The sequence below is a fragment of the Garra rufa genome, chromosome 11 (genome assembly GCF_049309525.1).
Source record: "Garra rufa chromosome 11, GarRuf1.0, whole genome shotgun sequence".
In the NCBI taxonomy this organism is placed as follows: Eukaryota; Metazoa; Chordata; class Actinopteri; order Cypriniformes; family Cyprinidae; genus Garra; species Garra rufa.
Genome location: NC_133371.1, coordinates 42,244,707 through 42,259,706, shown reverse-complemented (window position 1 = coordinate 42,259,706; position 15,000 = coordinate 42,244,707). Strand labels below are relative to the sequence as shown.

At 35.1% G+C, this 15,000-nt stretch overlaps 1 protein-coding gene across 1 annotated transcript in view; it reads left to right on the top strand.

Annotated features, from left to right (window-relative positions):
• LOC141345364 (rho guanine nucleotide exchange factor 17-like) overlaps positions 1-14,994 on the top strand; it is a 229,888-nt gene extending 214,894 nt beyond the window's left edge. The window contains exons 15-22 of the mRNA XM_073850222.1: positions 931-1,172; positions 1,258-1,498; positions 5,654-5,740; positions 5,827-5,894; positions 5,980-6,128; positions 8,647-8,821; positions 9,966-10,238; positions 14,627-14,994. Coding sequence (XP_073706323.1) covers positions 931-1,172; positions 1,258-1,498; positions 5,654-5,740; positions 5,827-5,894; positions 5,980-6,128; positions 8,647-8,821; positions 9,966-10,238; positions 14,627-14,838 — 1,447 coding nt within the window. The 3' untranslated portion in view covers positions 14,839-14,994. The remainder of the gene's footprint in view (positions 1-930; positions 1,173-1,257; positions 1,499-5,653; positions 5,741-5,826; positions 5,895-5,979; positions 6,129-8,646; positions 8,822-9,965; positions 10,239-14,626) is intronic.
• Positions 14,995-15,000: the final 6 nt, after the last annotated feature.

Below are 15,000 nucleotides of genomic sequence, written 5' to 3'. Positions count from 1 at the left end.
CATCAACAGGACACATCATTCTTTAGTCCCAGCTAATATAAGTATAGCAATTTTTGTAGCATTTTTACTTAAAATTTGTGTATCTACATTTATAAGTGCACATACGTGTGTGTGTGTGTGTGTGTGTGTGTGTGTGTGTGTGTGTGTGTGTGTGTGTAAAAAAGTATGTGTGTTATTTTAGTATTATTTATTCATATTTGATATTTTTTCAAATTTCATTTTAGTTTAGTTGTAGTACAGATTTTGTCATTTTTGGACTTGAAATATGTATTTGTCTTTATTTTAATTTCAGCTTTATTTTGTTTTTGTAGTTTTACTTGCATATGTGTATTTTAGTTTAACTTTTTAAGTTATTTTTAAAATGTATATATATTCAAGAATGTATATTTGATTTTATTTCAGGTTTATTTAAAATACCAAAACAATTTATATATATATATATATATATATATATATATATATATATATATATAATATAATTTTTTTTTTTTTAACAGTAGAAAGACTGATATTCTAATTTGAACACTTCTAGTAGTAACATTCTAATTTTAAATAAAAACAGTCTTAGTTGCTTTGTGTGTTTTTGTCTTTTTTTAAATATTTGTATTTAGTTTTAATTTAGTTTTATTTCCAGTTGAGCAATTTTACTGCTTTCAACTTACTGATTTCATTAAGTGCCCAAAGCAGCATTTCAAATTTTTAACAGATCTAAAATTATACTTTTTTTTTAATTGAATCTTTATTTTAATTACAAATAATAGTTTAACAATAAGAACACTAATAAACATTGAAGTCTAATTCTAAATTATTATATGTAGTAATTAACAACATCTTATAAAACAGTTTTGTCTCCATAACAGTATAATAAGCAGTGTTTTTGCACATAATGAGCAGTTTGCATGTGCAAAATGTCTGTTCTGTCTTCTACAGAGAACGTGTGGGTCATTCCACCCCCTCCGTCCCATCTGAGTCAAACTCTACAGCGTCTACACAACCCCAGCTCCACATCTGCATCTCCGGCTCGTCTCTGGAACTCAGCGAGCCGCCCGCGGTCCCCGCTGCAGAGCTCGTACCCTTCGATAGCGACGACACCGATGATGAAGACTCTCCCAGCCCTTCATCCACACTGCAGAGCCAAGCCTCCCATTCCACCATCTCATCCAACTTCGGCAGTGAGTCACATTTACAGTCTCTAAAATCATGTACTCACTCAAATTTGTGATTTGCTGATGTTTCGTATTTGTTTGTTTCTTTCAGATGATGAAGCAGCTGTTTCAAAAGACATGGCCACTGAGACCACCAGCTCTGAGGAGGAGCAGGAGTTTCCTGTTCCCAGCTCTTTCGGAGCCCCTCGGCTCAGTGCGGACAGTCCCATGGACGGCCGAGCCATGCGACGGTCCAGTCGAGGTTCCTTCACTCGTGCCAGTCTGGAGGACCTGCTGAGCATCGATCCAGAGGCGTACCAGAGCTCCGTCTGGCTTGGGACCGAGGATGGCTGGTAGGTCAATGCATGACAGAATAAATAACTTCTGTAATCCCTGCTGAAATTTTTTTTAGCTGGTCAGCAGGTCGGTTTTAGAGGGGTTTTGGCCACTTTTCCAGCCTGGCCAGGCTGGTTTAAGCCGGTCAGGCTGGGAGACCACCAGCTAAAACCAGCCTGACCAGCCTGGGAGACCAGCTTAAACTAGCTAAGACCAACCAACCAGCCTAGGCTGGTTTTAGCTGTTTTTACAGCAGGGATGTGATAATTGGTTATTTTATTATTATTTAAACTACTATTATAGTAATTTATGTATTTAATTTTAAATAAGCACATTTTTTCTAACTTTTAAGGTCGTTTTAGTAATTGTTTTGCATGCTTTTATCATTTTTAGGATTTTTTTGAATTAAATTGTATTTATTTTTTAGGTCATTTTTAGGATTTCTTAAATTATATGAACCAAAACATGTTCGTTTGAGTTATTTCCCCTGTTTATATTTCTAATTTAAGTTTTATTTTTTAAGCTTAGGTGTTTAGGGTTTAAAAGAATGAATAATATATTTCTAACATATTTTTAGCATGTTATAACATATTTTTTCATACTTCTGTGATGTTATTTATGGAACTACAGTGTATTTGATTTGGTCCAATGGCATTTGATTGGATCTTTAAAAGTATATTGTGATATTATTGATTATTCTTATTTTCACCACCGAAATGGCCATGATTATATCAGCATAAACCCCCCAAAAACACGCACACACACACATATATATATATATGTATATATATGTATATACATAAATATACATGCATAAAAACATATATGGGTCAAAGACGAAAAAGGTAATATAAAAACAATGTGTAATACTGCTTTAAAATGTTGTTTTTCCAAAAAAATATTTAAAATTTTTCTGTTTAATTTTATTTTTGTTTTTGTTTTTTGGAGCAAAACCTAGATATCACACTTTTTTCCCTAATTTACAGAAGACAACCATTTTAATATACTTTGAAATAGAATTTATTCCTGTGACGCAAAGCTGCATTTTCAGTCTTCAGTGTCACATGATCCTTCAGAAATCATTATAGTATGCTGATTTATTATCAGTGTTAGACACAGTTGTGCTGCTTAAACATTTTTTGGAACCTGTAATACTCTTTTCAGGATTCTTTGATGAATAAAACATTAAAAAGAACAGCATTTATTTAAAATAGAAATGTAGGTAACAATATACACTGCTGTTTAAAGTTTGGGGTGGGTATTTTTTTCTTTCTTCTTTTGTTTGAAAGAAATTAATACTTTTATTCAGCAAGGATGTATTGAATTGATAACAAAAGTGATAGTAAAGACTATTCGTCAAAGAGTCAAATATAATATTATATATTATAATTGAATGTAAAACTAATGATCTGTTATATAATGTGATCCTTTCCATTAATGTAATTATTGGTAGTTATTATAAGTGTTCAAACTTGTGTTTAGGCAGCATTTAAAGCCCATGGGCCTTATTAAAAAGTTGAACGCTAGTAACACACAGTGACATAACTGTGTATTATTGGACAAAACACCCCCTTGCTGTTCTTTCTGTTTTGGGTTTTATTCTCACCTGAGGTGACCCTGATCTGACTACAGTGCACCCGTTTACCTCGCTCCCACAGAGACGCTCATTATCTCAAGCTCAGACCTGCCCGTGTCCTCAGTGCATCCTGTCACTTTCCATACAAACATTTGCACTCTCTCTCTCTCTCCGTCACAAAAGCAGGTGTGAAGCATTTGTTCTTGCCTCACTGCCTGTCGACAGTCAAAACAAACAAAACAGTCAGGTGTCTTAGAGAGCATTCGAATGGATGCCTGAATATACAAAGCATTTTAATCCCTAATAACACATAGTGTATTATTACATTGTATTATTGCATAAATAGTTCTAACTGCAGTTGAAATGCATTGTAATGCTTACCTATTCATGGTTGCACCAATGCATTGAAATCAAGACAGGTGTTAATCATGTGCTTGATCATGCATTTGCTCTCTAAAGGTGGATGTGTGAATAGGTAAACTTAGCAAGATATAATATCTAGAGCTTCAATTTTCTTTGAGAAAATGCTACTGATTTGTTTATCTAACTACATGTTGCACATTATTACACTGATTAAAGTATCATAAGCCTTAAAAGAGAAGTTCACTTTCAGAACAAAATTTACAGATAATGTACTCACCCCCTTGTCATCCAAGATGCTCATGTCTTTCTTTCTTCAGTTGTAAAGAAATGTTTGTTTGTTTGTTTTTTGAGGATTTCTGGACTTCTATGCAGTTTAAATGCAGCTTCAAAGGGCTCTAAACAATCCCAGCCAAGGAAGAAGGGTCTTATCTAGCGAAACATTTGGTTATTTTTTTTTTTTAAATTGACAATTTATATACTTTTGAACATCAAATGCTCATCTTGTCTAGCTCTGCGTAAACTCTGTGTATTCCAGTTCAAGTTGGACAAAATTGTCCTACATCGCTGCAGAAGTACCAACCAAGTAAAAATGCAAAGAAATCCTTTACAAAAAAAGGTGAAACAGTGATGTAGGACGATTTTGTAGTTGGAGGAGAAAATGAGATGAGAGTTTTTTGACATACCCTAACTTTTTGAGGTTAAAAAGTACATAAATTGTCTTTTTTTTTTTTTTTTTTTTTTAGAAAATAACTGATCGTTTCGCTAGATAAGATCCTTCTTCCTTGGCTGGGATTGCATTTAAACTGCATTTTGGAAGTTCAAACTCGTGGGCACCATAAAAGTCCACTATATGGAGAGAAATCCTCAAATGTTTTCCTCAAAAAACTATTTCTTTAAGACTGAAGAAAGAAAGACATAAACATCTTGGATGACAAGGGGGTGAGTAAAGTAAACTTCCTTTAAGTAAACATAATACAGGCCTATTGTGAGTAAGGTGTAAGTATGAGTGTCTTTTGGGCCAATTAATTTTAATTCAATTGTTTACCGTTTTGTGTGTGTGTTACGAAATACACAACTGTTCAAGTGTTTGAGGTCAGTAATATTTTATATTCAGTAAGAAATTATACAATTTTTCAAGAGCAGTGTTGGGGGTAGCGCATTACAAGTAACGCAAGTTACGTAATAACAATACTTGTTCCAAGTAACTAGTAAAGTAACACATTACTTTTTAATTGACAAGAAAATATCTGAGTCTCCTGTCCCCATGTTGAGAGAAATTGTGAGTAAGATGTTACTTAATAAATGTGAACATGCAAAAAATAATCTCACTCACTAAAAAAACAGATACAGTATTCCTCAAAACGGTGAAATTCAACGCAAACCTGCATTAATTAAATATGTTAAATAATACAAATATCCTTTATGTATTTAATCCCATTTTATTAACCGATGCCTTTGCTGCCGGCCTTCGATGATCCAATTCATCCGTACTAATAAGCAAGAAATTACTCAAGATAATCTAAAATTGGTTTTATTTTTTTATTGCTAAAGAGTTGACATTTTTTCTTCTCCGGTCTACTGTACAGATGTGAATTTACTTTTCTCTAAGCCTGAGGCTTTTGGTGTGAAAAGGCTTTTCCATTTGCCAAAAATAGACCTTTTTATATTAAAAACAAACAAGCAAGCCCTGCCCAGATTTATAAAGTAACGTAAAAGTAACGTAACGCATTACTTTCCATAAAAAGTAACTAACGTAATTAGTTACGTTTTTAGGGAGTAGCTCAATATTGTGATGCATTACTTTTAAAAGTAACTTACCCCAACATTGATCAAGAGTGACTAAAATATAAGCAACAACAATATTAAGTAGCATTGCTTGAACATTGATAATAAGAAAAGTCTCTTGATCAGCAAATCAGCATATTAAAATTTCTGAAGACTGGAGTAATGATGCTAAAAATTCAGCTTTGATCACAGATATAAATTATATTTTAAAATATATTCAAATAGAAAAGATTTCTAACAAATTGCAATAATATTTCACTTTTTTGTTGTTTTTACTGTATTTCTAATCAAATAAATGCAGCCTTAGTGAGCAGAAAAGCCTTTTTAAATAATATTATAAACAGACCCCCAAACATTACAACATCAGTGTGACTTAAGTTTGTGATTACTTGTAAATGTCATATTTCATAAGCATAATCACATGTTGTAACATGTTGTTTTCTTTCAGTATTCATGTGTATCAGTCATCAGACAACATCAGAAACAGGAAGAACAGTATGAAGATGCAGCACTCTGCTTCTATCCTGTGTATCTTGTAAGCGCTTCCACCTCACTGATCTGTTGCCATTGTAACTTATGCAACGTCGGCATGGAGACTGAACATCTTTTTGTAATTCCCAGGTATCTTGACAACAAAGTGTTTGTGTCCCTGGCAAACGGGGAGGTGATTGTTTATCAGAGGGAAGCAGGTAATCTCAGATACATTTAAAATGAATCCGTTACAACCAATAAGAGTGATTTACACTAACTCTCACTGTTTTTTCTGCACAACAGGAAGTTTCTGGGATCCTCAGAGCTCTCAAACACTGTGTTTGGGCTCTCCAAGCGGACCCGTGACCAAAATGGTTCCTGTGGCAGGAAAACTGTGGTGTGGCTGCCAGAACCGAGTTCTTATCGTCAACACCAGCACTTTAACACAAGAGGTCAGACACAAACTACTGTTCATGCTGATGAAGTCTGAAAGGAGACATTTTGGTTAAAGCCTTGAGCTGAAAATCCTTTACCTGATTTGGTCAAAAATGACCAGCTTTTTAAAAATTGCTTGGAATATCTCATTATGCTATATTATTAACAAATCTTGGCTTCAGTCTTTTTGTCAACTTTTGTCTGAGATTATGCACCACATTTATTGTTACAAACATGAACAAATAAGCTTTCCATTGATGTATGGTTTGTTATGATAGGACAATATTTGGCTGAGATACAACTATTTAAAAAGCTGGAATCTGAGGATGTAAAACAATCAAAATATTGAATAAAGTTGTTCAAATGAAGTTCTTAGCAATGCATATCACTAATCAAAAATTAAGTTTTGATATATTTCCAGTAGGACGTTTACCAACTGTCTTCATGGAACATGATCTTTACTTAATATCCAAATGATTTTTGGCATAAAAGAAAAATTATTTTGACCCATACAATGTATTTTTGGCTAGTGCTACAAATACACCCGTGCTACTTAAGACTTAAGGTTTTGTGGTCCAGGGTTACATTTGGGCATAATTTTAACAATATTTACTCCTAAACTGAGATGCATAAGCTCAGCCAGTTTTAAAAATAACTATTATATACATATATATACTTTAATAACTTTAAAAAATACAAAACCTGTGCTAACTGAAAGAACACAGAAAGAGTCGGAAATTTTTGTCCAAAATTTTCTGATCAGGTTTGATTGTCTGCTTTTTCGCATCCGCATCAAGCATTTTGACATGAAAAGGATGACGAATCTAAAAAAAAAAAATACATACATAAATTTCGCAATGACCCTTAGAGAAATTTTTTAGCAATTTTTGTAAGGCATTTTTTTGCAAAAAAGTGGGAAAAATATTGCAAAAAATGTCTCTTTTTCTTTTTTTGGGGGGAGGGAGGGTTGTTATGAAATTTGTTTTATAATTAAATGACTTTGCAACATTGACATTACAGAACTGAAATGAAAGAACTCTGAGCAAAATTGAGCAAAATAATGACACTTGTCTTCTGTAGAGCTGCTTTACAGCTGAAATTATATTAGTTTGACAACTGAATTGAGCTGCATTGTAGAAATTTGTATGGTATAAAACACTTTATAAATAGCTGTGACTTGACTATTGTCATCAGCTGATTAAACATTTGTAATATGTGACTCTGGACCACAAAACCTTATAGCATGGGTATATTTGTAGCAAAAGCCAAAAATACAAAATTATAGATTTTTTTTAATGCCAAAAATCATTATGATATTAGGTTAGATCATTTTCCATGAAAATATTTTGTAAGTTTTCTACCATAAATATATCAATTCATTTTTGATTAGTAATATGCATTGCTAAGTACTGCATTGAGACAAATTTAAATGTGATTTTCTCAATATTTAGTTTTTTTGCACCCTCAGATTGTTGATTTTCAACTAGTTGTATTTGTAACAAACAGTGTTGTTTTTGACAACCATCTTAGATTTAGTCTTAGTCTTAGTCTTTTGGACTAAAATGCTTATTAGTTTTAGTCAAATTTCAGTCACTTCTATATGTGATAGTTTTAGTCCAATTTTAGTCGACGAAAAGTCAAAAAGGTTTTAGTCTAGTTTTAGTCAAAAAAAAGGGGAAAAAGTCTTTTAACAAATTAATGTAGGTCAGTAAGTATTTTGCTGTTGGGTAGTGTCACTTATAAGTTGTGAAAATAGCAAATCTATAGTTCAACACAATGTGAGCTTCCGGATCGACTATTTTCACCAATAATTACAATAATGAAGGAATGGTTTTAGACATAAAAGACATATATTTGAAATACACCCATAGGTCCTCTCACCGTTTGCGACCACCCTGTGTGCAAACTGCCCCATCATGGTTAATCGTCTGTCTGTCAGAGTGACAACAATGTGACGTGTTGAGCGTAACCAAACAAGGATAGAATGCTAAAACGGCTTGCCATACTAGTATGGCAAAGAGTATTTAATGCTAAAACGGCTTGCCATAGCGGCAGATACTTTTTCGGTTTTAATTGGCATGCACAATAAGCAGAAATGTCATGCATTTTAAACGTCTGACGGACCACCCACTAACATTTTCTTCTATTCTCGTCTCGTCAACGAAAACTCACACACGTCTCATCATGTTTTAGTCATCAACGAGCCATTTTTATCTCGTCATCGTCTCGTTATCGTCATGAAAAAAAGTGGCGTCAACGAAATGATTTCGTCATCGTCATCGTTGACGGAAACAACACTGGTAACAAATCATACGTCAATGGAAAGCTTATTTATTCAGCTTTAGGATGATGTATAAATGTCTGTTTCAAAAAATTGACCCTTTTGACTGGTTTTGTGGCCCAGGCTTACATATGGTAATTATAACCTTACAATATCCATTTGGCATCACATTCATGAACAGCAATAGACAATCATGCACTTGAACCATTTTAGCAATTTGCAGTTTTGACATTGTGTTTTATTGTCGTCTTCAGCACTCATTCCAGGTGGGTCAGGACAGCGGGCGCTGTGTGACCAGTATGGTGAGCTATGGTAAAGGTGTGTGGATCGCTCTACAGGGCAGCGCTCAGGTGCGGCTCTATCACGCCTCCACCTACGAGAGCCTGACGGAGGTCGACGTGGCACCAGCCGTGCACAAGATGCTTGCAGGTACTGTTTAGTGTGCATTATTAATGCTTCAAATTAGGTTAAACTATGCCTTTTCTGCAAATGCATTTTTTTTTCAAGATGCAAGGCAGAGTTTTAAAAAAAATCTATAAAAAAATTACCATTGTTTTTGAGTCACATATGTATCAGCTTTAATGTACTTAGTAAAATAACAAAAGCAGTCAAGTTTCAGTTTTCATGACAAAAAGAGGCATGTTCAAATACTCAATTTAATGTAATTTTTTCCAAAAAATCTGTCATTTTCTGTGGCTGTTAAGATGTAGTACAAATAAAATAAACATTAACTATAAAAAAAACATTAACTTTAGATAATAATACTAACACTGAAATATATACACTACCAGTCAAAAGATTTTGAATGAGTTTCTTTTGCTAACCAAGCCTGCATTTGTTTGGTCCAAAGTACAGCAAAAGCAGTACAAATTTAATGTAATATTTTAAAATGTAATTTATTCCTGGGTTAAATTTTCAGCATCATTACTCCAGCCTTCAGTGTCACGCAATCCTTCAGAAATCATTCTAATATGCTGATTTGCTGTTTGAGAAACATTTATTAATATTATTATAATTATTATTATATGTAACATTATACACTATACCATTCAAAAGCACTTTTTTATTGAAATTAACACTTATATCTAGCAAGGATGCTTTAAATTAATCCAAAGTGATGTTCAAGACATTTATAATGTTACAAAATACTTATTTCAATTTCAGATAAATGTTGTTCTTCTGAACTTTCTATTAATCAAAGAAACGTTTTTTGAGCAAGCAGATCAAAATGTTAGAATGATTTCTGAAGGATCATGTGACTGGAGTAATGACGCTAAAAAATCATCTTTGAAAGCACAGGAATAAATTACATTTTAAAATGTATTCAAATAGAAAACCGTTTTAAATAGTAAAAATATTTCAAAAATGTTTTTGCTGTACTTTGGATCAAATAAATGCAGGCTTGGTGAGCAGAAGAGACTTCTTTAAAAACATTACATTTCGTTAGAAATGCTTGTTATTTGAGCCATAATAGTATATCAGTTATACTAAAATAATAAAATAACACTGCTGAAAAAACAACAACAACAACTGTTCCAAAATGAAAAATATCTGTCTCATGTTTTTCTTTTAGGCTCCGATGCCATTATCCGGCAGCACAAGGCAGCGTGTTTGCGGATCACGGCTCTTCTGGCATGTAAGGACCTGCTGTGGATCGGCACGAGCGCAGGGGTGGTCCTTACTCTGGCCATCCCACCCGTGTCCTCCAGCACTTCACCGGGCTCTGTGCGAGCTCCCCTCCTCCCCATGGGTTCCGCCCATGGACACACCGGACATGTCCGCTTTCTCACATGCATTGAGCTACCAGAGGGCTTTGACGTCAACTTCCCACCGCCGTCAGACTCAGGTTTGTTTCTCACTGCCTATTGCAGTGTGGGTAGTAAAATTGTACATTTAAAGGAGAAGTTCACTTCCAGAACAAAAAATTTACAGATAATTTACTCACCCCCTTATCATCCAAGATGTTCATGTCTTTCTGTCTTCAGTCATAAAGAAACTGTTTTTTTTTTTTTTTTGAGGAAAACATTACAGGATTTCTCTCCATATAGTGGACCTCTATGGAGTTTGAACATTCAAAATGCAGTTTAAATGCAGCTTCAAGGGCTCTGAAATATCCCAGCCGAGGAAAAATGGTCTTACCTGGTGAAATGTTGGGTTATTTTCTAAAAAAAAAAAAAAAAGACCATTTATATACTTTTTCAACCTCAAATGCTCATCTTGTCTAGCTCTGCGTCAACTCTGTGTATTCCAGTTCAAGACAGTTAGGGTATGTTGAAAAACTCATTTTTTACAAAGTGAATATGCTAAAAATAAAAGTCAAATGCCCTTTACAAAAAAAGGTAAAACAGCGATGTAGGGCAATTTTGAAGTTGGAGAAGAAAATGAGATAGGAGTTTTTAGACATACCCTAACTGTCTTGAACTGGAATCAGTGTTGTTTTTGACAACCATCTTAGATTTAGTCTTAGTCTTAGTCTTTTGGACTAAAATGCTTCTTAGTTTTTTGTCAAATTTTAGTCACTTCTATATGTGATAGTTTTAGTCCAATTTTAGTCGACGAAAAGCCAAAAAGGTTTTAGTCTAGTTTTAGTTGACGAAAAGTCAAAAAGGTTTTAGTCTAGTTTTAGTCGACGAAAAGTCAAAAAGGTTTTAATCTAGTTTTAGTCAAAAAAAGGGAAAAAAGTAGTCTTTTAACAAATTAATGTAGGTCAGTAAGTATTTTGCTGTTGGGTAGTGTCACTTATAAATTTTGAAAATAGCAGATCTATAGTTCAACACAATGTGAGCTTCCGGATCGACTATTTTCACCAATAATTGCAATAATGAAGGAATGTTTTAGAACATAAAAGACAAACAAGGATGGAATGCTAAAACGGCTTGCCATACTAGTATAGCAAAGAGTATTTAATGCTAAAACGGCTTGCCATAGCGTCAGATACTTTTTAAGTTTTAATTGGCATGCACAATAAGCGGAAATGTCATGCATTTTAAACGTCTGACGGACCACCCACTAACATTTTCGTCTATTCTCGTCTCGTCAACGAAAACTCACACACGTCTCGTCATGTTTTAGTCATCAACAAACCATTTTTATCTCGTCATCGTCTCGTTATCGTCATGAAAAAAAGTGGCGTCAACGAAATGATTTCGTCATCGTCATCGTTGACGAAAACAACACTGACTGGAATACACAAGAGTTCACAGAGCTAGACAAGATGAACATTTGAGGTTAAAAAGTATATAAATTGTAAATCTTTTTTAGAAAATTACCGCTTCTTCCTCAGCTGGAATCTTTAAGGCCTTTTGAAGCTGCATTTAAACATGCATTTTGGAACTCACAGGCAAAACAGAAGTCCACTATGTAGACCTGAAATGTTTTTCTCAAAAAACTTAATTTCTTCACGACTGAAGAAAGAAAGACAGATACATTTTGGATGACAAGGGGGTGAGTAAATTATCTGTAAATTTTCCTTTAATGCTTGTATGCAGCAAATTCCATTACAGGAATACAAAAGCATAAAGGCATTGATATGTTCTGTGTTTTTATCTATTATTAAGGTCCAACCTGAACTCCGTAGTATTTGGAGTTCAGCCACTCTGACTTAAACTGTTCTCTTCAGTGTCAATAATGTGTTGTAATTTTAAAAATTGAATTTAAAAATAGTCAGTGCTAAGACAGGTGTAAACCAGTTCAAAACATTTTGAGATTGTGTCACACAAACCGTTTACAAAGGTTAGGAACGTATGAGATTATTTCATTTGCAGTGTAAACATAAATGCATCCTGATGCATTCCAACCAACAGAAAAGAACCGCCTACTCACCTGTCAATCAACCACTGAGTGCTTTAAAAACAAGTGTTTCTAAACTTGCCTGGTTAGGATTGACTAATACTTGTGTTTGAGTGCATTAAAGGAGTAGTTCACTTTCAGAACAAATATTTACAGATAATGTACTCACCCCCTTGTCATCCAAGATCATGTCTTTCTTCAGTCTTAAAGAAATTCGTTTTTTTGAGGAAAACATTTCAGGATTTCCCTCCATATAGTGGACTTCTATGGTGCCCCTGAGTTTGAACTTCCAAAATGCAGTTTAAACACAGCTTCAAAAATCTTGTCTAGCTCTGCCTGAACTGTGTATTCTGGTTCATGACACTTAGGGTATGTCAAAAAAACTATCATCTCATTTTCTCCTCAAAAACTTCAAAATCAGTCTGCGCCAATAGCCTTGTGGGCAGCACCCCGACATACAGCGCCGTTGCACTCCGGGCGTCCCGTGTTCGAATCCCGACTCGAGGACCTTTCCCGACCCCACCCCCTATCTCTCTCCCACTTCGCTTCCTGTCAATTTTGATCTGTCCTGTCAAAATAAAGGCAAAACGCCAAAAATAAATCTTAAAAAAAAAACAACTTCAAAATCATCCTAGATCACTGCAGAAGTACCGACCCAGTGTTTACAAAGTGAACATGCAAAGAAACTCAAACGCCCTTTACAAAAAAAGGTAAAACAGTAATGACGATTTTGAAGTTGTAGGAGAAAATAAGATGGGAGTTTTTTGACATACCCTGTCATCACAGAGCTAGACAAGATGAGTATTTGAGGTTAAAAAGTATATACATTTTTTTTAGGAAATAACCAATCCTTTTGCTAGATAAGTCGCTTCTTCCTCATCTGGGATCATTTAGAAGCCCTTTGATGCTGCATTTAAACTACATTTTGGAGTAGAAGTCCACTATATGGAGGGAAATCCTGAAATTCCTCAAAAAACTATTTGTTTACGACTGAAGAAAGAAAGACATGAACATCTTGGATGAGAAGGGGGTGAGTACATAATCTGTAAATTTTTGTTCTGGAAGTGAACTACTCCTTTAAATAGCATGGGTATATTTACATATACAGTACTTTGTGTAAGTCAAAATGATTGATTTTTCTTTTATGCCAAAAATCATTAGCATATAAAGTAAAGATCATGTTCCAAACGGAATTTTTGATTAGTAATATGCATTGCTAAGCAGTGTTGTTTTCGTCAACGATGACGATGACGAAATCATTTCGTTGACGCCACTTTTTTTCATGACGATAACGAGACGATGACGAGATAAAATTGGCTCGTTGATGACTAAAACATGACGAGACGTGTGTGAGTTTTCGTTGACGAGACGAGAATAGACGAAAATGTTAGTGGGTGGTCCGTCAGATGTTTAAAATGCATGACATTTCCGCTTATTGTGCATGCCAATTAAAGGTTGTATCAGCGATTTCTAGCCTAAAACATAAAGTGTCATTTTCAGCTGACCTTTCTTCACAATCCGCTCGCTGCCTGCCCCATAAATTGTCTGTGAAAAAAACGGGTCTCTCTGGTCAGCCTAGGGTCCGAGATATGCCAAAAAAACAATCGGCGCTATCAACTATTCCACAGAAAAACAAACAGTGTTCCAACCAATCAGCGTCAGGGGTTTGGTTTTGTGGACTTTCCTACTGGTGCTGGGATGTGAGGGAGGCGGAGCGAAAGTCCACAACACCAAACCCCTGACTTAAAAAGTATCTGCCGCTTTCGTTTTAGCATTAAATACTCTTTGCTATACTAGTATGGCAAGCCGTTTTAGCATTCCATCCTTGTTTGTCTTTTATGTTCTAAACCATTCCTTCATTATTGTAATTTTTGGTGAAAATAGTCGATCAAGAAGCTCACATTGTGTTGAACTATAGATCTGCTATTTTCACAACTTATAAGTGACACTACCCAACAGCAAAATACTTACTGACCTACATTAATTTGTTAAAAGACTACTTTTTTCCCTTTTTTTGACTAAAACTAGACTAAAACCTTTTTGACTTTTCGTCGACTAAAATTGGACTAAAACTATCACATATAGAAGTGACTAAAATTTGACTAAAACTAAGAAGCATTTTAGTCCAAAAGACTAAAACTAAGACTAAATCTAAGATGGTTGTCAAAAACAACACTGTTGCTAAGAACTTCATTTGGACAACTTTAGGGCGATTTTCCTTGATATTTATTTTTGCACCCACAGATTCCAGATTTTCAAATAGTTGTATACATGTTGTCCCATCCTAACGAACCATACATCATTGGAAAGGTTGCTTATTCAGATTTAAGATGATGTATTAATCTCAATTTTAAAAAATTGACACTTATGACTGGTTTTGTGGTCCAGGGTCACATGTTGCATCAGATGATGAAAATGTTAATCTATTCTGAATTTCTATTACAGTGAACTCAGCACAGAACAGCTCTGAGAGCAGCAGCGGAGGCCTGCAGAGAAAAGACTCCGCCCGACGGCGCGCCTCCACCCTCCTGCCCGTCAAATCCAACCTGCTGGTCATCAGCGGCGGAGACGGTTATGAAGACTTCAGGCTGACCAATAGCAGTGAGACGGTGGGGCGGGACGACAGCACCAATCACTTACTGCTGTGGCGTGTGTAACAGAAGCCCCGCCCCCTTCGACACACAAGCCGCTGGACCAGCCCACGCACTTCCCCAGCGAAACCCCGCCCCCTTCCTGTTCTCTGATGCGTTGTGCACGAGCGTGTAAGACGTCAAACGATAGGGTGTTTGTTTTCGTTAAGTTGTGTTATCGGTCATTTT